Here is a 22,572-nt window from a genome sequence, read left to right as displayed (position 1 = left end):
GCCGTTGTCCATGACCTCTTAAAAGGAGAGGGAGAAGGGTCACATGTCCCTTCTCCCTGCTCCTGCCTGAGAGGTGGATTCGCTCCCGGTCAGATCAGAGGACGACTTCGGCTGTCTACTCTGTTCTGTAATTGTGAGTGTATTTCCTCAATTTATATTTTAATAAATCCTGTTACCCATTTAATAGACTCACGTGGATTGATGGTAATAACATAGTCTATCTCAAGAGAGGAGGAAAGAGAGTAAGGGTGGAGGAGGAGGAGGCCTCCTCTATAACCCGATTCAGAAGGGCACACGTTGCCTTTGCTCTCGTCTCAAGGGTGAGGTCTTATGTTGCTGGTTGTTTCACTCTTTTACACTTTTGGGGGCCTGCCACCCAGCTCCCAGTAAATACATGGAGACTTAATTCTTTCTTATGAATGCCTGGCCTTAGCTTGGCTTGTTTCTAGCCAGCTTTCCTTAAATTATCCCATCTACCTTTTGCCTCTGATTATCCCATCTACCTTTTGCCTCTGGGCTTTTACCCTTCTCTATTTCCATATATCTTTTCTTTCCTTCTTATTCCATGTCTGGCTGTGTACCTGGCCCCTTCTTTTCTCCTTCTTATCTCACTCCTATTTCTTCTCTACCCAGGTTTCTGCTCCTATTTATTCTCTCAGCCTGCCAGCCCTGCCTAACCTTTCTCTTGCCTTGCTATTGGCTGTTCAGCTCTTTATTAGACCATCAGGTGTTTTAGGCAGGCAAAGCAACACAGCTTCACAGAATTAAACAAGTGCAACACAAAAGAATGCAACACATCTTTGCATCATTAAACAAATGTTCCACAGCATAAACAAATATAACACATCTTAAATTAATATTCCACAACAGTTTTAGTCACAAGGTCAGATGGAAAGTGATACTGTGAAACAGAGACTCAAAAAGGGCATCTATGTGTGCTACAATGTAGAGCTCTGGCTAAAAGGCCGATGATACCAAGTGAGTGAAGTCTGAAACTGGGCACCTGGGCAAGCGATGAAAACACATCCACAGTGACATGGGCACACATAAAAAAATGTTCAGATGCTTGTTTATAACAGAAAAACCTGGAAGCACTTCCTGTTTTCTCTGGTAATACTGTGTTCCTTCTCAGGTCTTTGATGAGGTTGAAGACTAGATAGTTACAGTGGCCCCAATTCAGTTATAAATCAAGCTGGCTTTGGAGTTGAAATGTGGCTCTCTCCTTCTCTAAACCCAAGCATGTTGCTAAAGAAAAATTAGTAGATTCTATCTCACATTGGAAGAGCCAAGTGGTGTGGGACAGAAGAAAACCAGTTATCTAGGCACCATTGTTGTCAAGATTCTGTTTCTTTCTGTGCTTATCCTTGACTTCTGGGAATCCTTCCTCGAATCATCCCAAATCCAAACTTTCCATTTTGATGTAAATAATGTTCAAGTTTTCCACAGTGAAAAATAAGTCTTTTCAATAGCAATCTCCGAAGTCTCCAGAAGAAAGACAGGGCCCCACAACAATGAATCTACCCGGTCCAGAATGATATCATTGTACCCAAGAACATTACTCGATGACCAGCTTTGTACTGAAAACTCTTCAGGACAGTTCTAAGATGAAATGGTCCATCATACTACACTTCTAGCCAGACTCTCAGGCAACCTTACCCATTACTCTGAGACTGGCTGCAGAATCTACAGCTAGCCCTATTGAGACCTAACTATCTAAGCTTTCTTACAAGACCTCACAGAGATACCATGGCCCAAACAACAGGAAGCAATTATAAGAAAACGACACCCCCTCTCCCAAAGGTTTCATTTTTCTCGGGGTTAAGGATAAGTTGTTATAGAGTTGGGGTGGAACAATAAAATTTAGACTCAGTATTCTCTTTAAGAAAAGAAAAAAGGGAAATGGATAGGTATAGGATATTAAGGTAGATTATTGTATCTACTAGTAAACTAATTTAGCAAACTATCAGCATTGGATAATTTGCACTGATATGAATTCTTGTATATTGTACAAATGTAATCTATTTTTATATTCCCATTTTAGATATTTTGTATATTGATACAAATGTAAAATTATATTTGTCATACTGTATTTATGTTCTACCTCTGTTTAGGATATTTTGTATTGATACATATTAAGGATATTGTTGTCATATTGCATATTGTACTATACATTTCTACCTCTGATGAAGATATTTTTGTATATTGTCTCAAGTTCAAGGTCATTGTCCCAATACTGTACATCTGTTTACAGATTGTTTATTTCTATAATGTGAAGCCTTAGTCTTAAGTTATTTAGGTTGATAAAAATTACAGGTTAACAGGCACTCATGCTTGCCATATTTATAGTTATGTTAGTTTGGTTTTCTAGATATACAGAAATATATGTTGGATGGATAGGTAATCTTCAAACACTTCATAGACTTAGAGAATATGGCATTTAAATGTATTATTAACTTAGAATGCTGTTGACCTGAGATATGATTGCTCCTGGCAGCACCAATCTATTCACGAGAGAATGTTGGGCTTCTAAGACACTCTTTCTCGAAGTTTGTATTCTTCTTGGCACAAAAAGGCCTGCTGGGCAAAGAACTGATCCTGCCTTGACTGCTGACAGTGTGAATGCTCTCCTTTCTGAATGAGCAGAACACAAGGAAGAGTGACTACTGAACTCTGAAAGACAGGGTAAGATGCTCTTTCAAAATTCCTGCTTCTGAAAGTGGTCTGTCAGATATTCTAGGCCTGTAGCCAAAATGGATGCCCCAACAGTGCTGAGAAACTTTAGGTGACTGTCTCTGTCTATTCTCACAAATTTTTTTGGAAATTCTTGCTTGCATTTTCCATTTTCTCAGGTATTATTATTTTCCTTCTCAGGTCTTTGATGGGGTTGAAGACTAGATAGTTACAGTTATGATCCTCTCATCTCTTAGCTAAGAACATTTCAGATACTAAAGTTAGATTTTTTAGAACAATAGAACAGCTATTGGAGTAATCTCTGTAACATGCCATTTCTATGTTCTGGACATCTCTGGATTTTAGTATGTGTCTCTTGTTTGATGTTGTTCTTGCTGGTTGTAATCCTATTTTTGGCTAGGTAATTACCTTTCCCCTCTCCTGGTCAATACCTAATAATTGTTCCTATTGTGTATAGTTTTGTACTAGGTTAGAACTTTCTTATTTAGACAAGAGGGGGAGATGTAGTGGATAGCTGCCCTGTCTATGACCTTGAAGCATTGCCTCTAGAGCATAGCAGGTAACTGCTCCATCTGCCTATGACCTTGAAGTACATGCCCCTGGGGTGGCCTCCCAGCCACCCTTAAGACCTGAGACACAGGGTAGGTAAACTTCTTTGTTCCCTCGTGGTTTGGATGTGGGATTGACTCGGGTGGCTGGAATAGCATTCCAGAACTTGCAACAATTCTGACTTGTACAGTGAGTTTTTCTCTCTTGCTAAATTCCTTTGCCCTTTAAGCAGATTCCATGGACTTCTCGTTATAGGGATGTTTACAGAACATGGGTGAAGAGCTTGAAGGAGTGTAGGTGACTCCCAAATAGTTGCATTACCACAGAGATGAACCCCATGGGTGGTGACCTCATCAAGTCACATCGTAGGGTTTTTCTTGAGACTAACCTTTTACTCTGAATGTCAGTCTGGAATCTCTTACATCCCTTGCAGCTGGGGTCAGCAAGGGGGTGAGGGTTTTATGACTTTTAAAACATCTGTTAGGAAGTGTTAATAGCCCCATTAATGTTATCTTTTTTTTTTTATAATTTTTTTTAAATTTATTTATTATGTATACAGGAGAGGGTGCCAGATCTCATTACAGATGGTTGTGAGCCACCATGTGGGTGCTGGGAATTGAACTCAGGACCTCTGGAAGAGCAGTCAGTGCTCTTAACCTCTGAGCCATCTCTCCAGCCCATCCATTAATGTTATCTTTACCATGAACCTGGCTACCACTGAATTGCTGTGTTCTTGTTGCCTTGGCTACTGGCAAAATCCGAGATGGCATCATTTTGTGCCCTGAGGAAGAGACAGTGCCATAGAACAGCTACTCAGAAGGAAACACTCAGGGCTGACTGACCCACATGTCACAGGGTATGGCTTTAGGGTCACAAAAATGAACTCCTAAGTTGGGCAAACGTAGGTCAGAGGCACACTTTTAAGTATATATACTTGAGAATAATTTTTATTACATATATTTATTTACTGGGAGGGGTGGGCACGTAGTGGCAAGATAGGAAGGTCAGAGGACAACTTTCAGTCATCAGTTCTCTCCTTCCATGTGGGGTCTGGGGATCGAACTCGAGTTGTCAGGTTTGGTGTCAAGTGCTTTTCCATGTAGATCCCTCTGGACAGACTATATATATATATATATATATATATATATATATATATATTTTGTTGTTGTTGTTTGAGACAGGGTTTCTCTATGTAGTTTGACTGTCCTGGAGCTCAGTATATAGACCAGGCTGGCATCAAACTCACAGAGTTCTTTCTGCCTCTGCCTCCTGAGTGCTAAAGCCTTCATGGCTATATGGGTTTTTTTGTTTGTTTGTTTTCTGTTCTTGTTTTTGTTTTTTGGATGAAGGAAGTAGCCCATGAAGTGCACAAGGCCCATGGAATTTATTACACAGCCTTATAAACAGTGATGGATATTAAACACATAAACTAGCTAAAACAAACAAAGCAAAAACCCCAAACTCAGCCAGGCAGTGGTGGCACACTCCTTTAATCCCAGCTCTCGGGAGGCAGAGCCAGGCAGATCTCTGTGAGTTGGAGGCCAGCCTGGTCTACAGATCGAGATCCAAGACAGGCACCAAAACTACACAGAGAAACCCTGTCTTGAAAAAAAAAACAAACTCCGAAACACAAGAGTAGGTGCCCTGTGATACTCAAACAAGCAAAGCTAATCAGATTGGAAAACTCTGGGCTCCCAGTGGGGGGAGGGGGTCACCAAAGCAGAAGAACAAAGGCATATTCTGGGGTACCAGCATTCTAGATCTTGTGCTGGACTGTGTACCTAGCCATGGTATCCAATGTTCTGGAATCATGACCCAAACCTTAAGGACCTGGGCATTTTATGTTATGTACATTTCATCATAATTTTGAAAAAGAAAGGAGAGAATGGCCTTGCTACAGTTAATAATCTCTGCAAGGGATTTAATTCGTGAATCTCCAAGACCATGTGGACTGACAAGAGCTGAGTGTGTCTTTTTGTATGACAGTCTCCAGGAAGGCAAAGGGCAGAGCCTCTGACAGCCTGGCACTGTGACAGGTCAGTGGGAGGTGCTCCCTGTTGCCATGGTTATAAACTGTAAGCAGCAGAGTCCGTCTGACAGCAGTGAGTGGGAAGGGAATTTATAGGCTGAGTAATAGGAAGTCCTCCGAACAGGCTCTGCAAACAGGCCCAGTTGAGCAGGCAAACCAGGGCAGGGGCTCACAGGAGAGCATCCATCATCCTAAACACTCCCTGTCCTTGCCTAGCTGGTTCCACCCTTGGCTTTCATTGATTCTTTGTATTGCTTCCCCATAGTGGAAAAACCCGTGTGGAAGCATTTGATTGGCTAAGCCTAGGCCAGGCCTCTGCCTAGTAATCAGGTGGGGGTAAGGTACATTTCATTTTGACTTCTAGATTGAGTGAGCTGTGACTCTTGGTCCCCCAAATTGTAATTTCAATCCTGTATTGGAAAGTATCGTTTCACCCCATGTTAAAACAACAACAACAACAAAACATGCCTCTTCTCAGGCTGGGGATGTAGCATGTAGGTCAGTAATTAAAGTGTTTGCCTAGCATGCATGGACCCCTGGCTTCCATCATGCTCCTGGGTTACATCATGCTCACAGCACACTCCATCTTAGTTCAGACTCACCACATTCTTGGGGCTGAGAGATGGCTCAGTGGGTAAATGTGCTTGCCACCAAGCCTGAGGACCTGAGTTTGATCAACCAAAACCACATCGTGGAAAGAGAAAACATAATCCTGCAAGGTGCCCTCTGACTTTGATACACCCACCATCACACACACACACACACACACACACACACACACACACACACACACACACACACACACACAATTGAAAAAATATCGTAGTCACAGCATTGTAATCTCTATGCATCCAAAATCAGGGCAGGCACTCTGTGGATAGCTGTGTTCTAACCATTGATCCTGGATCAAAGATCAGACTACAGGATGAGGTTTGGAAATTCTTCCTTGCTCATCCATCCAGAAGGGGGACCAGGACCTGGGCAGGGAGAGCAATCAGAAAACTCTCAGGTCAGCCTGGCTTCTGACCTGAGAGAAGAGGGTATGCATCCTTAAAGAGCAAGATATAGTTTAGTTTTTCATGGAGGTTTAGATGGAGCTAGGCTTTTTATTTTTATTTTATTTTTAGTATCTTACTTCGCTGACCGTTTTGTGTGTTTATATGTTTTGATCTAACCCGGCACTACCCTCTTCCCATATCTACTCCCAACAAATCCAATCCAGCTCTTCAGACAGGAGCTCATACATGCCAGGCTGTCCTAGAACTCAGAATTCACTAAGTTCCCAAGGAGGAACTGCCTTTCCTGGCTGGTATTACTTGTTTGTGCCACCACATCCAGTTTACCCAGTGCTGGGGATGGAACCCAGGGCTCCGTGCATGCCAGGCAAGCGCTCTACTAACTCAGAAGGGGCGCGTTTTTTAACATGGGGTGAGATGATGCCTTCCAATACAGGATTGAAATCACACTTTGGGGCACCAAGGGATGCCTTTTAGCTGACACCTGAAGGCTCTGGCACCGGGTAGTTAGGGAGAGCACGCAGGGAGGGTTATGGAGGAAAAGGCCAGGGGTGGGGGTGAGGCGCAGCGCCGCCCCCCCCCCCTCCCCCGCACGCGCTCAGCTCCGGCCCTCGGTGGGGCGGGGCCGCGAGCACGCCGTCACCCGGAAGAGGCCGCGGCGGGTAGGCTCTGGCTGGGCTTCTCGGGGGATCCCGGCCGGGAGGGGAGGCTGCGGAGCCGCATGTGGAGCGATGCCTGGCCCCTTGGCTCTGGGCGCGGTGGTAGCCGCGTTGGTGGCCTCGATGCTCCTGCTGCAGCGTGGGAACGAGGGGTCCGGGGCTGGCCCCAGGTAACCCTGGGTTGGAGATGGAGCTGGACCCTGCAGCCCTGCCCGATGGGCCCGGCCTAGTGTAAGGGGCTGGGTGGTGAAGAGATACCTGGGCCATCCAGCTGGGCACATTTGTGGTTTGGCCATCGTCCAGAGCCCCGCTGTGACTCAGCACTTCCCCTGGGCTGGGACTGTGTAGATACAGTCTCTTCTGTCCAACATATCAACCACCCTTGTTCCCCAGGGTACAGACCGTCGCCTAGCACTCTGAGACAGTACCTGTGGGTGTTGTTTCCCCAGCATGGCGGACAGGGAGGCTCTGCCGAAGCTTCGGGAAGACTTCAAGATGCAGAATAAATCTGTCTTTATTTTGGGCGCCAGCGGGGAAACCGGCAAAGTACTTTTAAAAGAAATCCTGGGACAGAACCTGTTTTCCAAAGTTACGCTGATTGGCCGGAGGAAGCTCACCTTCGAGGAGGAGGCTTATAAAAACGTGGTGGGTATTTGAGCTGGGGCTAAAAAAAAAAAAAAAAAAAAAAAAGTGTAGCAGCAATCATTTTGCTGAGGGGAAGGTGTCCATATCCAAAGGCTGACCCTTGCCCGGTGGTGTTGGAGATGGAGAAATGATCAAAATTCTAGAAGAGCCCTCCTAGCAAGCCCTGGGTTGTGCCTGGCTTGTAGGCCTGCCTTCTATCCTATAGCATCCTGCAATGCCGTTCAGGTGTCTGGAACCTCGATTGGAATGGAGATTGACGGAGCCTCTGTTTATAGTTCCCAGAGCACACTGCTTGCCCATTTTCTTCACGATGTCAGAGTGGGAAAGTGTGACAAGAACAGGTGGAGTTTTTCCCAAGCAGGAATCTGCCCCCACCTTCACTTCCCAGGCTTGTGTCTGTAAATGCAATATTGCCTTCCTTGTAAGTTACACTTTGATGGTTAAGCAAATGGTACTGCCAGACTTCCATCTGGTAATAATGCCTAAGCATCTGAAGTCAGAGCTTCCGTGTATATTTTGTTCTCCAGTAAACAAGAGTTACCTATCAACTGCAGCAAATTAAACAGTGCAGTGTGCTGCTGGGACCACAATCCAGTCCCCTGGGTCCCACAGAGGGACGTTTGGACTGGTAGGCACACTTGCAAATACGTGTTCTTGACTCCTGTGGTTTCTTGGACATTTGTTTTACAGATGCCTTGTGCGTCAGACTTGCTGATTTAAATAGACCTCTCTATTTGGGCGCAGGTTGGTGCTGGGTAGGCTCCATAGTCTATAGTTTCCTGAGCCCTGGGGAGACTCCTGTCAAGAGGAGCCTATGATTGCAGTTTTCTTTGAGAGTAGAGTCTTGGTGGCACATCTCTTAACCAGGCCTTTTTGTTTTGTTTTTCTCCAGTATATTCTGTGCCAGAAAAATCCTTAGAAAGGGACTGAAGATAGAGACAGCCCCAGGATTTCATTTCATACTGCCAGTTTGACGGCCAACCTATACTCTTAGATAGAGGGTTAGGTTTAGATATGTTTATGTTTGAAACAGTGTTTCTCTGGCTAGCGTAAGCGGGCCTTGAAGGAAGGCAGGTTCCCTGCCTCTTTCTGCCAATGCTGGGATTACAGGCAGGTGCCACCGCTCTTAGCTTGCCTGGCATATACCAATCTCAGGTAGACCAGAAAGACCATGGAGAATAACAAAGTGGGCTAAGGGATGCAGCTCAGCTTGTAGAGTGCTCGCTTTAGCAGGCACAAGGCCCCTGGTTCAATCTCCAGTGCTGCACAGAATGGATGTGGTGGTGCAAACTTGTAGTTTTAGCATTTGGAAGGTAGAGGCAAGAGGATCAGGAGTTCAAGGTCAGCCTCAGTTACTTAGGGAGTCTGAGGCCAGCCTGGCCTGGAGAGGGAGGGCTGGAGGGAGAGAGACAGAGACAGAGAGAGAGAGAGACAGATACTGAGGAGGGAGGTGTAGGACGCAGAGGCTGACTCACAGGTGTTGGAACAAGTCCCAGGAAGACGCCTTTGTCTCAGGTTCTTTCTGGCTAATTCTAATGAAGGTAGTTCATGAATTGAGCAGAAGGAACATTGTCACCCAGACATTCCAGATGAACAGAACTGAGGCATACATGGGATCAACAACTTAGCCACAGGTTTGGAGAGATGGCTCTGAAGAGCACAGGCTGCTCTTCCAGAGGACCTGGGTTAGATTTCCACCATGTACATAGTGGTTCACGACCATCTGTTAACTCCAGTTCCAGGGGATCTAAAGGGGCCCTCTTCTGGGTCTCTTGACTCTACAGACATGTGGTGCAGAGACATGATGCAGGCAAAGTACCCAAACACATAAAATAAGTTTTAAAAAATTTAGTTAAAAAATAAAAACTTGGCCACAGTTGTATGTTTGTGAGTATCAGGCCTAAGATTGGAACCTGGATCTTCTTTGAGATCCTTCTTACCACTCTGTGTCCACATCCAACCTGAATAGTTTTCTTCCTGGTAAAGTATAGTTTGGGTTTTTTTTTTGTTTTCCCAAAGGTAAGGTACACATGACCTTGATATTTCGTTGCTGGGCATACAACCCAGAACCTCACATGTACCCTACAAGCACTTGGCCACTGAGTTCCATACCCAGCTTCAGGTTTTTGTTTTTGGGTTTGTTTTTTTGTTTTTTTGTGGGAAAAGGGGAAATTGGCAAATTTGATGTTATGAGTTTAGACCCTTCAATAATCATTTGCCATTTATCCTTTACATTTTGAAGAGTGTTTTGTCTCTTTTTAAGTGTATGCAATTATATGCCACTGTGCCCTTCCTTGTCTAGAATCAAGAAGTGGTGGACTTTGAGAAGCTGGATGACTACGCATCTGCCTTTCAAGGTCATGATGTTGGATTCTGTTGCCTGGGTACCACCAGGAAAAAAGCCGGAGCGGTGAGCAAGAAATACCCTGTCTCTTCTCACTGGCCAGTACTATCAAGGATCTCTTCCTTTCTTTCTTATTTTATTTCTCTTATGTGTTTCTGGGGAGGATGTGGGGGTGGGTGGGGAGGGGGGGCGGGGAGCATGGGTTACGGCCACAAGAGAATGCAGGTGCCTGCAGAGTCCAGAAGAGGGGGCATCAGAGTTACCGGTGTTATAGGTGAGCTACCTGGCATGGGTACTGGGAACTGACTTCAGGTCCTCTGCAGAAGCACTTTGAAACCCTAACTGCTAAGCCATCTCTGCAGCCTGGAGGATTCCTTTCTTGCTTACTCTTTTTTCGTTGGTCATACTGCAGTGCTTAAGTGTAGAATGTGCTTAAGAGTCCATCTGTTGTCCCATCTGTATTATACAAGGGACATTGCAGAGAAGGTCATCTTCAGAATAACCTCTGAGTTAAGGCCTGACTACCGGCTACCTCACAGCTATTTCCATGATCGTGCCTATGGAGATATAATCATCACAACATCCCCTGACTAAGGGAAGCAGCCCACAGTCTGGGGGCGGGCGGGAGATGGGGTGGGGGGGGAGTAGTTGGCTCATGCTGTGGGCGGTAAACTCTGTGTTGCTTTCCATAATAAATGGTTTAGGCTTGAAGCATTTTCTCTCACTCATTTGCTTCATCATGCCTTCAAGCTATCCTTTAAACTTGGGAGCTAGATCATCAGAACCCAGAGGCACGATTCAGTCAGCCCCCGTGATGATTTAGCCGTCAGCAGTGATTCAGCCCAGGGATGACTCAGCCCTCACTGACGCAAAACTGCTTTCGTACGCATTTTATTTTCTCTTTAGTGGTGTACTAGATTGAGTCAGCCCCTACCCAGCAGCTATAGTGTACTGCGTAGTTAAAAGTCATGGCTTGTAATATAGATCCTGGGCAAATACTTATGCATCTTATTCAGTTTAGAGATTGAGTGTGGGTTATGTCTCTGGCAGGATGTGCTTGCTGGAGTCCACATAGCTACTAAATATGTAGGATCCTGACTCGGCCATAGTGATTGTTAGCCACTTTTTCATCGCTGTGACAAAGAACCTGACAGAAGCCGCTTGAGGCTGGAGAGGTTTATTTTGGCTCAAGTGTGAGGGCTCAGTCCATCCGGGAGGGGAAAGCGTGGTGGCAGGAACCTGAGGCAGCTGCTCATCTTACGTCCCCAGTCAGGAACTAGAAAGATGATGCCAGAATCCGGTTCACTTTCTCCTTCCCATTCAGTTTAGGACCCCAGCCCTCGGGATGGTGCCACCCACATTTAAGGTTCAGCTCTCCACCTCAGTCAACCAAATCTCTACATGCTCTCCAGACATGCCCAGAGGTTTGTGTCCAGGTCAGGTCAAGTTGACAATATTAACTTTTTTTTGAGCTTAGGATCGAACCCAGGGCCTTGTGTTTGCTAGGCAAGTACTCTACCACTGAGCTAAATCCCCAACCCTGACAATATTAACCTTTAGGGTTGTTTACACTAGTTTTGTTTTGTTTTTTTAAAGATTTGATGTGTGTGTGTGTGTGTGTGTGTGTGTGTGTGTGTGTGTGTGTGTGTAAACAGGTACCCATGGAGGCCAGAGGTATGGATCTACGTGGAACTGAAGTTAGAGGCAGTTGTGAGCCTCCTGGTGGTGTATGTGCTGGGAATTGAACTCAGGTCCTCTGAAAATGCAGTACCTGCTCTGAGCCACCCTGCCAGCCCCGATTACAGTAGAGTCTATAAACCAGTAGATCAATGTGGTTCTGAACAGCGGTTTCTGGGAGCAGAGCAGTGGCTTGGTTGTGTCTGTCTAGGCTTCCTGGCGCTACCAAAGGTGATTCTAGAAATGGTTCCAGTTGAGGTGGACATTCCTGCCCTGTGCAGTTTTGTGCTTCCACCCTTGGATTCCAGAGAAGTTCTACTTCCCCAAGAACTGCATCTCTTCCTCCAGAAGGGGCCATGTTCCTGCTCAGCTAGTGCAGTCCTTTCTGCCCCGGCTCAGCCACAGGAAGCATGTCCTCCAAAAGCAATGAAGAGCCTTTGTGTCGGGCACACTGCAGTCTCCGGGCTCAAGCCTGGGTTTGGCGATGACTCAGCAGAGTGAACTGCAGCATTAAGCACAGAGCAAGGCAAAAATAGTGTGTGGGGGAAATGATAAATGTCACATTGAGCTGGAGTTCTAACCAGAGGAAAACAGGTGTATAATCGGAGTTGGTCCCACCTCTGAAGCCACTCAGTACCTTTTGTTTGTCTTTAAAATCAGTGTGAAAAGATAAAGGTAATTAGTGAACACAAGAGAGCAAAGAACAGCCAGGTCGGTAGTCCAAGGACCAAGAGGTGACGTGTGTGTGTGTGTGTGTGTGTGTGTGTGTGTGTGTGTGTGTGTGTGTGTGTGTATGCACATATGCATGCTCGAGAGTGCCACGAATTAGGGTGCACATGTGGAGGTCAAAGGACAACTTTGGGGTGTCTCTCCCTCTACCAGGCTTCATGTTAGCCGGCCATCAAGCTTCCCGGGTATTCTCTTGTTTCTTGCCATAGTAACACACTGCATACCACCTCAGGCTTTTTCCTGTAGGTTCTAGTTGTGGCACTCGGCTCATCAGGCCTTTTAAAGCCTGGTGCTGTATGTGCCTGTAATCCTAGCACTTGAGGTGGAAGCTGAAGCCCCCAGCCTGGAGTTTGTGAGACCCCGTTTCCAAAGCAAAGAACAGAGACCTTAAACAAGAGATAATTTGGATTTAGACGATACACTGTTTGGAGGTTGCAGTACCTTAGTTTCAGAGATGACACTACACAGGTGGCTAGGAATCATGGTTCAAAGGGGTTTGTGACTCTGAGCTCTTCCCCGCTGGGATTTTGGGTTAGCAGGCCTCTTTGGAGAAGGACTAGCCAAGTGGTTAATCCGATGGACACCGCAGAGCTGGCGGCAGGCTTTCTATCTTCCGGTAGCTGTTTGTTCCACGAATACACTGTGTTTTTATCCCACAATCCGAGTTTTCAATAGAGAAGCTTGGAGAACTTCAGGTTTCTGTTTCAGTGCTCAGATTCTCTGAGTAGCTGGCTAGGTGCCCTATGACCCTTTGTGGACTGGTCTCCTAAGACCGCTCTCAGGAAGTGGTATTGGGTCAACAGCAGCATGTGTGGCCCCACAACTTTGCAGATAAGAAGTCGGAGGTCAAGGTGTTAGTGGGTGGGTTCTTTGATGGAAGGGTTCTCTCTCTGCCTTCTGATGGTTGCCTTTGCACATGACATTTTTCCTCCGTGCATGTGTCTGTGTCCACATTGTCTTGTTTTGTGAGGACATGAGTTGTTGACATTGCATGAGGGGCCAGTTTGCTCAAGTACAGCCTCTTCCCCAGTTACATCTGCAGTGACTCTTTCTCCAAGCAGGATTGCACACTGAGGTATAGGGATAGGACTTACACTGTCCTTGAACGGGTGAAGTTCAACCCTTGGATTTCAGGCTGCCCAGATTTCCATTGGAGCTGACACTAGGCAGAAGCCTTAGCTTTCTTCAGCTGTTTGGAAACCAGTTTCTTTCAGCGGTAGCTGATTAAATGCTAAACTTCTCACAGGCCACAGCTGTGTAGCTGGTGCACTGGCCTTCTCTCTTGGCCCTAATCCAGACCTGCTGCGTGATCATCTCTCAGGTTAGAGGCTTGGAGTCTGTTTTGCAGTCTCCTTGGGAGATCCTGATATAGCTTCCTTGTTGGACTTGCTTTTGGGAGGCTTGGGGTTGTATTCGTCTTCTTCACCTGCTGGTTTTCCAAGCACTGTAGTTCTAATAATCTTGTTTTCCCCAGGCACATGGGCCAAGTGAAGGCTGAGACACCCTTGGAAACCAAATGTACCTTAAAGAGCAAAAGTCAAAGACACTGCTGGGCATAATGCAGTCCCCTTGTGTGCAGTATGAGAAGGGTTTGGGCAGTGAGTGCGTAGTTTCACCCCTTCATGTAGCTCCCGTTAGCAGTGAACTCGAGCAGCCCGGGTTTGTGGATACTGTCAATGCTTGATGCTGTTGAAGTGATTAATGCAGCCACTGCACTGTTTATCAGGCATCTGTGGAATCTCGTTGCTTCTGACTCCAGTAATACACTCTGCTACTCCAGCCTGGGAGTTGACTGCCACTAGCCATCAATTTTTGTGTGGCCTGTGACCAACAGATGTTTTCAAATGCCTGAAAATTTTATACCACATGAAAACACAGTAAGTTCAAATTTTAGTATCCATAAATACATTTTGGTTAGGACACAGCCAAGAGGTCCATTACATTTCACATCACGTATGGCCACTTTTATGCAATAATGGCAGGTCCGTGTAGGTAGGTGTTAACAGTCCGTTGCAGCCAACACATTTGTTCCCGTTCCTTTGCAGGATGAGCTGCCCAGCCCTGTTCTGGGCTCCACTGGTTTATTTGATTTCAGGAGGAGGCTTATGAAATGGTGAAGTCCTTGATAGTGCCAAGGACCCGGATCACAGGACCTGTGGGAAAGCAGGTAGCGGTGTAGCCTTGAGCATGTAGGTTGGTGTCTGTTGAGCAACCCTCCTTGTCTAGCATGGAGCTCCCTTCCACCTGCAGAAGTCCCTGACCGCGAAGCGGGGGACGGACTGACTGGAGTGAGCGCAGTGATGGACTCAGGCATCCTCAGTTGCCATTTGGCTTGGGTTTCTATGCTTTTTCTCGAAGCACGAGCTGCCTCTCATTTCTGTACATCAGCTAGTTGCCCTGCAGGACACACGTGGAATTTCAGGGGATACCATTTTCCTTCTCTCAACATCTGTTTTCTACTCTGATTTAGGGTGGAACTGAAAAGAGGAACGAGAACCCGAAACAGAATGACACAGTGATAGGTCTTCTTTCTCAGGAAGGGCCTGCAGACCATTGGTGGTTCCAGAATGTTCTCTGGTCCTATCACTGCTTAGCTATCTTGTTGCATTAGTTAACTTCCTATTTTTGCACTGTGACCAAGGCGACTTATAGAAGGGTTTATTTTGGCTTACGGTTCCAGAGTCCATGCTGGTAGGGCAGAGGCAGCAGGCAGCAGGCTTGGCGGCTGGACCAGCAAGCTGAGGGTCCAGGTTTTGAACCACAGGCGGGAAGCAGAGAGCTCACTGGGAAGTGCGCAAGGCTTTGAAACCACATTTATTGACATGAGTTGTTCCTGGCCTGTTATCTCCCCACTTGGGAGGCAGAGGCAGGAAGATCAGGGCTTCAACATCATTGCTGGCTACATAAGTGAGTTTGAGGCCAGCCTGAGACCCTATCTCCATGAGACCCCATCTCAAGCAACAAGAAAATGACAGCAAAGACGAGTTGTTTCAGAGCCACAGTATTGTAGTGTTGTTTTGTACGCTTGGATTTTAATGAGACTTGAAAGTATCAGAGGAATTGCCTGTGCTCATGGTGGAGCCCCTGATGCAAGGTGTATGCATTCTTTTGAGTGGGTCTGGGAAAGAAACAGCATGGAAACTTAATCGCTTATTCTAGAAAGCTTCTCCATCTGAAGAGTAAGGCACATCGGCTGTGGATGTGAAGACTCACTAACATGATGGGCTTAGTGCTCTCAGAAGAGAGGCCTGACTTTTCTCTGGCCGTGTGGTTAGACAGTGAGGTGCAGTTGTTCAGAAAAGCTGTCTCCGGGGTATGGAGTAGCTTCAGAAGTTTGTTTTTCTACTGTTTTTAATTTGAGCATTAGAGAGCAAAAGACCAGGAGTAAGATGAAATCTAGGTCCTTCCACGGATAAATGGAATCTTCCTTAGGCCAACTGCCCCACCCCCCAAACCTGACACACATTGGTGTCTCTAGCCAGCCCCAGGGACCTTGTTTCTGCTTGCTTTTTGAGTCCTTGGGAGCCGTTGACCCTTTTGCTTTCGAGTCTAATTCAGCAGCTCAAAGGCCACGCCATCAGAGTGAAGGAAGTGAAATTCGAAATTTAGTGTGCTCGGAAAAGTACGGATTTATAATGAGCTTGAGGGCTCAGAGGATTTGTGGAGTCGGTTGGGATTAACAGCCATTGATTGCTAATAAAACAATATTTAGCTTTGTCTGGAGAACGGCCCTGGAGAAAGGTGTGGGCACCTTGTCACCAGGGCCCATTGAGAGGGGATGATGGGCTGAGGACGGGGGTCCACACGTTGGCGTGGGTGCTGGTCCTTCAAGAAGCTGTTGTCAGTTGCTAGCCAGGCTGGTGAAAGGAAGGACGCCAGAGCCTGATGGCTGGGGTGGCATTGATGTGTCTCCGCTGACTAATCAGATTGAAAGGGTCCCATGGCATTTATGTCACTTCAATTTCCATCAGACAATTGGGGGCGACAGCACTCTATGACGGAGAGCTTGATCCAGAACTAAAGCCAAATAAATTAGGGTCTCAGTTTAATCAAATTATCCCTCTTCTGGCCCTGGATTAAAGTGAGAGAGATAGCGTCGGTCTGGAGGCCTGTGATTGGCTGAGCCTCTCTTATTTTTTAAAGAAAAAAGAAAAAAAAAGCATCGGAACACAGACAGCTATAATAATCCAAGCATTGTGCTAACAGAAGACAAAATTTATGTTACTAGCCAACTATGCATTGTGAATAGTAAACCCGTTATTAAAATTGCTTTTCATTAGACAAAGTGCAAGAAATAAATATGAGAGAGAGATCCAGTGGGGATTTTTCTCTGTAGTTTGGGGTTTTCCCTGTCCACTTGCAGCATATCTAAAAATCTCCATTTAGAGAAATCAAGGGAATCAGCTTTCTCTCTCTCCCTCGGGAAAGTATTACAATTTGGTTTGCTTTACTTTTATTTATTTTTTCATTTATTTATTGTGTTTTGGAGACATGGTCTTGCTATGTAGTGCTGGCTGGTCTGGAACCTGCTATAAAAAGCAAGCCAGCCTCAAAGTTGCCACGGTTCTCTTGCCCCCCTGCTTCCCCAGGGCCGTGACTGCAGGCATGCGCCACCTCCTCCGGCTGTTCCACACGCATGTTAAAAAGCAGAAACATGAATTCGAGTCAGCACACGGGTCGGGCTGGCAAGTGTCAAGGTATAAAATACCGCAGAAGATAGTGGTGATTCCTGGGCGGAGAGATGAGTTCCAGGACTGGAGAGATGGCTCAGCGGTTTCCCGCTTTTGCAGAGGATCCGGGTTCAGTTCCCTTTGGGAGTGAAAGCATGTGTCCTTCAGCTAGACCCCATTACTATGTAGTTCTGTTTGTTTGTTTTTATCCTAACTGGACTTAACCTTTTTGTTCAGAGATTTTTTAGAGCTCTGACTCTTTGATGTAGATAAGAATGAAGATTCAGCGCTGTCCTCACTGGGCTAAACCTTGGGTGGACGGGGAAGGGAGTCAGGGAGTCGCCAGCCTTGCTGGTTTTTGTAGCTCAGGCTGTCTTCAGACTCATAGCAGTCTTCTCCAAACATTTAAAAATTGTGTGTGTGTGTGGGGGGGGCTAGTGAGTAAACCAAGCACACTTATGGAGGCCCGAGGACAATTCTGTGGGGTTAGTTCCCTCCTTCTACCTTTACATGGGTTTGGGGTTGAACACAGATTCAAGGTGGCAGGCACCTTTACCCACTGAGTCCTCTTCGTGGGTCCCTCTCCAACATTTTTATTATTACACACTTACCAGTTTTTTAAAAATAGAAAGCTATGCATGGCCATTTACTCTGCAAAGGATTTTGTACAGGCCCTACATAAACCCGATGTCAAGGTTTCCATTCTCCTGGTGCCTGGGTGTTCCGGTGTGGTACTCTGAGACCCCAGCATGGTAGAGCCGACGCAGGGAAAGGAAAGCAGAGAAAGCAGAACTGTAAAATTGTTACAAGAAATGGGCTGGGGTTGCGGCTCCCTGGCGGTGTTTGCTTGTTGTGTGTGAGGCCCCGAGTTCAATGCTGAGCAGTACAATAAACACACAAACAGGCAATCAAGAGGCGGCACACGCGTGGCTGAGAGCGAACTTCGCAGTGTCAGCAGGGCTCCCTGGAGGTTTGTTTGCTGTCGGGGTGGTCGTCCTGTGGTGTAGTGGGGTCCGTCTTTGTCGCTGAAGGTGCTGTGTCCATCTGGAGGACCACACTTTGCCCAGGGTCGAAGTCTGCCCCCAGGCCTCCTGGCCTGTTGCCCAACCCTGGGAACCATCTCTAACCCGAGCATGCGACATTAGGAACTAACGCGGGTCCTTTCCCCCAGGAAGGATTCGTCCGTGTTGACCGAGATTACGTGCTGAAGTCTGCAGAGCTGGCGAAAGCGGGAGGCTGCAAACATTTCAACCTGCTGTCCTCCAAGGGGGCCGACAAGTCCAGCAGTTTCTTGTACTTACAAGTAAAGGTTTGTGCGTGTTCTGTCTTCCACATACAGAGGGTAATTGACAATACTAAGTAACCTGTATAATCTTAAAAAAAAAAAAAAGAAAGAAAGAAAAAACAAAAACCCACATTATATTGTGGATTTTGTTTGTTTGTTTTTTTGTTTTTTGAGACAGGGTTTCTCTGTGTAGCTTTGCGCCTTGCCGCTGCCGCCGCTGCCACCACCACCACCGCCCGGCCATATTGTGGATTTTTCAAAGCTGCAGGGACTGTTTGGGGAGAAACATCCTTAGAAAGCAGTCATGGTTTAAAAGATGTCTTGCCCATGAATTATTCAGTAAACGGGGTGGAGGAAGTAGAGGCACCCTTGGCCTTGGATAGCATGGTCTCTGGGCCTCGGAGATGACGTTCCCTCCATTTTCCTCAGGCTAGGGAGACAGAATTTTGTGCCTCTTGCCAGTACAATACATGGCTGTTGGTGATTTTAACCAGAAGTTTCCATTTCCTAACCTTGAGGTAGAGTTGCTGCTGCGGGAAGGCAGACCCGGTTCCGTGCTTTGCGTCTCTAGACATGATGGCTCTCTGACCCAAGGTTAAAGCAGTGCCTGAGGGATTACCAAGCCACAGACTCCTCAGTGTGAAATCCTGTTTCAGAAGCGCACTTGCCTTTTGCTCAACTACTCCAGCAGAAGGGGCTTTCGTCTAGTTAGGCACCATTTGTCAGTGGTCCTCACCTGGACGTGGAGTGGATGCTTTGTACATGCCCGTCATTTAGAGACTCAGTTCCTCGCTGTAGTCATAGCCATCACTCGGGATTCTCATTGCCTTAACTACTTTTTTCCAGGCACAGCACCCTGAAGTCTTGGCTCCATTTTTTATTGGTTCCTATGCCTACCCACTTCACGCCTTGGTCTCTTTACTGAGTAGATTTTGAAGAACACATCACACTATAGCTCCCCTGGCCTCCCTGATTACATGCCTGGTGTGAAAATTCATGGCTTTGTAATTTAAAGCACCTTCTATTTGTAACTTCATTATTTTCCTCCGGTCTGGGTGGGCGTTGCTAATGCTTAAAAGTGATTGACACAGGGGGTCGCCTATGCCCTGCTGGGTGGAGGCTCATCTCCTGACCACCATATTTTTCTGACCTATCACAACTGCCTGTACGCTAAAAGGTGGCTGTGGGGCCTGTGGCTCTAAGGACGGACTGAAGGGGGTTGGGTTGATGCTTCGTTTACTCTCTCTGGGTCTGTTTAGACACTAATAAATGGAGTACTGTGGAGCCTGGCCAGCCTACCAGGGGTCCCACCCTGAAAGAAAACTCACTTTCCCGCCTCTACAGCTGTCCACAGTGCCTCAGTTAGGGGAGGGAGTTTGTCAGCCCCACCCACCTGCATGCTAGACTGTCGACCAGCTTGATCTTGTTCAGGCAGCCACGGCTGCTGAATTCATGAGTGCAGCGGCCCTGTCATGTCCAGAAGACACTGTCTTGTTCAGGTCCGTCCTAACCTCTGGCTCTTACAGTCTTTCTGCTTCTCCTCCTCTACAGTGGTCACTGAGCCTTGGGGGTCCTGGGGTGATGTCAAGCATTTGAGGTTGAGCATTCCACTGACGGTTATTCTCTGCGTTTTGACCGTTAGCAGATCATTCTCAGTGTGCCAGGGTTAAATGGCCTCTTCCTCCCCTCCAGGCCCTAGACTCAGGCTGTCCGTTGGGACTGATGTGAGTCTTGACAGCTGCAGAAACAGATGCCCTTCAAGCCCAAATGATGCCCGCTCAGGCTTTAGCTGAGTGCTTTGGTCTTGGTCAAACACTGATTTGGTTTTACTTTATTTTTTTTTAAAATCTTAACAGGGAGAAGTAGAAGCCAAGGTTGAAGAATTAAACTTTGATCGCCTCTCAGTGTTTCGTCCAGGGTAAGTTTTATCCTGCCAGGAGTAAGTAGAGAGAGGCTGACAGCTAAGACATCTGTGTACAAGGCTGGCTAGTGATGAATTGCTTCTCTGAGGGACCCACCCTTCAGCTTTGAAAAAAAGAGCAGCTTGGGGCTGCCTCAGAATCATCTGGAACTTTCTGGAAGTAGTTGGTTGTTACGTGCATTTTTCTTAACATTTTAAATTTTATTCACTTAATGCCTGTTTAAACCCCCACCCCTCACCCTTTATTTAACAAATCAAACTTTACAACCACATGAGCCAACTGATTTTCTTGAAGCTGGAGGTTGGTCTCTGCCGAGGTGCCCCTCCTTGTTGGCAAAGCCACCTTCTAGATATGGCCTCTCTTGTGCATGTGCAGAAAGACGTCTCATGTCTTTCTCATAAGAACAGCAGCCCTGTCCTCCCTCAATACATCTTAACTCTAATTACCTCCATAAGGGCCATCTCCAAATACAGTTACCTTTGGGGCTAGGGCTTCTGCTGACAGGTTCCCGGGAACAGAACTCAGTCTGAAGTATCTGTAAAGTCTTGAGCGTATGTGCCATCTCTTCCTCTGCCTTTCTCTGTCTCCTAGAGTCCTCCTGTGTGACAGGCAAGAGTCTCGTCCCGCTGAATGGCTGGTTAGGAAATTCTTCGGCTCTCTGCCGGCCTCCTGGGCCAGTGGGCACTCTGTGCCTGTGGTGACAGTGGTGAGGGCGATGCTGAACAACCTGGTGAGTCCCAGCAGTGGACAAATGGAACTTCTGGAAAACAAAGCCATCATCCACCTGGGGAAAGACGGTGATGTGCCCCAGCCGTGACCACGCAGGAGGACAGCTTGTTCTCAAACCTCAGTGCCTGTCACCAAGTCAGTCATCTGGGGGTCTATAAAACAGCCTCTCTCTAGTCTTTGTGGTGTTCCCCTCTCCTCGTCCATGCAGCTCTCTGGAAACAGCAGTGCTCTGGCCCAGTTGTTGGTGTACATTTAAGTCACCAGGGAGCTGTGGAAGGACAGGTTTGTGTCGCAAACCTTCTGGACTTGGTGGGTTGAGGACAGGGATCTGCGGTTTTGACTTCCATGTTCACTGGAGGCCTCTGGGCCTCTGGTTGTGAGCCCAGCTTTGAAGCACTCCTACAGAGACACCTGAGCAGTGGGGCCCTCACACTCCAGGCAGGCGAGTGCTGGTGAGGCTTGTTGACAGTCTAGTCTCCAAGCTGCATGATGCTGATGAGCTGCACGGTGCTGGGTGGACCCGGCTCCTTTTCTGCATGTCAGCACAGAAGTTATGAAATGAGCTCCTGTGATTCTTTGAGGAATAAAAGCAGATGGACAAACACTGGGTGCTGTTTCAATTGCTGAAAACTGTGGAGGTATGAGTGGGAAGGTGCAGTGATGGTCCCTGGGGATGGCGTCCCAGCCCCCAACACTGCAGGTGTCTGCAGAAAAGTAGGTTTATGTTCTTGGCGCTCCTAACTCTCTAGCAACCTTATAAAGCCATACTGTTGCCCTCACATCTTTTTTTTTTTTTTTCATTTAAAGTTCTACTCCCACCCTCATATTCCAGGTGGGGAATCTGAGGCACACAATGGTCAAGCACCTCGTTCAAGGGTCTAGAGCTGAAAAGCTAAAGCTAGGAAAAGGCGGGGTTGAGATTAGCCCCACTCAGCCTGGCCCCATAGCTTATATTTATTTTTTGTGTGTCTGCCATATGTGTGTGTTCTCTCAGGCCAGAAGCTGGTATCAGGTTCCCTGGACCTGGGGTTACAGATCCACCTATGCGGGTGCTAGGAACTGAACTCAGGTCCTCTGGAAGAGCAGCAAGTGCTTTTAACCACTGAGCCATCTATCCAGCCCCAGAAGCTGGTTTCTTTAACCACTCTGTAAAAGTACCCCATATCCATCTATTTCTAGAGGATTCCAATTAATTTAGCACATTGAGGATGCATAAAACTTAAATTCTTGGGTTTCTCCATTGGTCCACAGTCCTTACAATTAACTGCCAACAGTGGTTAATCTAAAATACTTTGGCACTAAACTCAAAGACTCAGTATGATGTACTTTTCTATTGTTTTGTTTTGTGACAGGGTCTTGGGTAGCCCAGGCTGTCCTCAAATTCAATAAATAGTGCAGGATGACCTTGAACTTCTGATACTTTGGCCTCCACCTCCCAAGTTTTGGGGTTACAGGTGTACCCCATCATGCCTAGTTTCTGTAGTACTGGATTGAACCCAAGGCTTCATGCATGCTAGGTAAGCAGTTTACCAACTGAGCTAAGTTCCAGTCTGAGCTGATACAATTTAACCAGGCTGGGAAGAAAACAGAGAGTGGGAAGGGTCAGTGCCCAGAGGAGCACATGGTG

At 46.7% G+C, this 22,572-nt stretch overlaps 1 protein-coding gene across 4 annotated transcripts; it reads left to right on the top strand.

The window, feature by feature from the left end:
* Positions 1-6,878: 6,878 nt before the first annotated feature.
* Positions 6,879-21,549, top strand: Htatip2 (HIV-1 Tat interactive protein 2). 4 transcript variants are annotated; one of them, XM_006990104.4, is made up of 6 exons: positions 6,879-6,947; positions 7,338-7,589; positions 9,892-9,999; positions 18,181-18,318; positions 20,151-20,212; positions 20,808-21,549. In XM_006990104.4, exons 2-6 carry the CDS (start codon positions 7,395-7,397, stop codon positions 21,031-21,033), a joined length of 729 nt encoding a protein of 242 aa, XP_006990166.2. In that variant the 5' UTR covers positions 6,879-6,947; positions 7,338-7,394; the 3' UTR covers positions 21,034-21,549. The 4 variants fall into 4 exon arrangements, with proteins under 4 accessions (XP_006990166.2, XP_006990167.2, XP_006990165.2 ...); XM_006990105.4 differs by having other exon boundaries at positions 6,885-6,947; positions 7,394-7,589; XM_006990103.4 differs by lacking the exon at positions 6,879-6,947 and adding an exon at positions 6,954-7,114 and having other exon boundaries at positions 7,394-7,589.
* Positions 21,550-22,572: the final 1,023 nt, after the last annotated feature.

This window comes from Peromyscus maniculatus, chromosome 1, assembly GCF_049852395.1.
Source record: "Peromyscus maniculatus bairdii isolate BWxNUB_F1_BW_parent chromosome 1, HU_Pman_BW_mat_3.1, whole genome shotgun sequence".
Classification (NCBI taxonomy): Eukaryota; Metazoa; Chordata; class Mammalia; order Rodentia; family Cricetidae; genus Peromyscus; species Peromyscus maniculatus.
The sequence above is the reverse complement of the archived record's forward strand: the minus strand, read 5'-3'. Positions and strand labels throughout refer to the sequence as shown.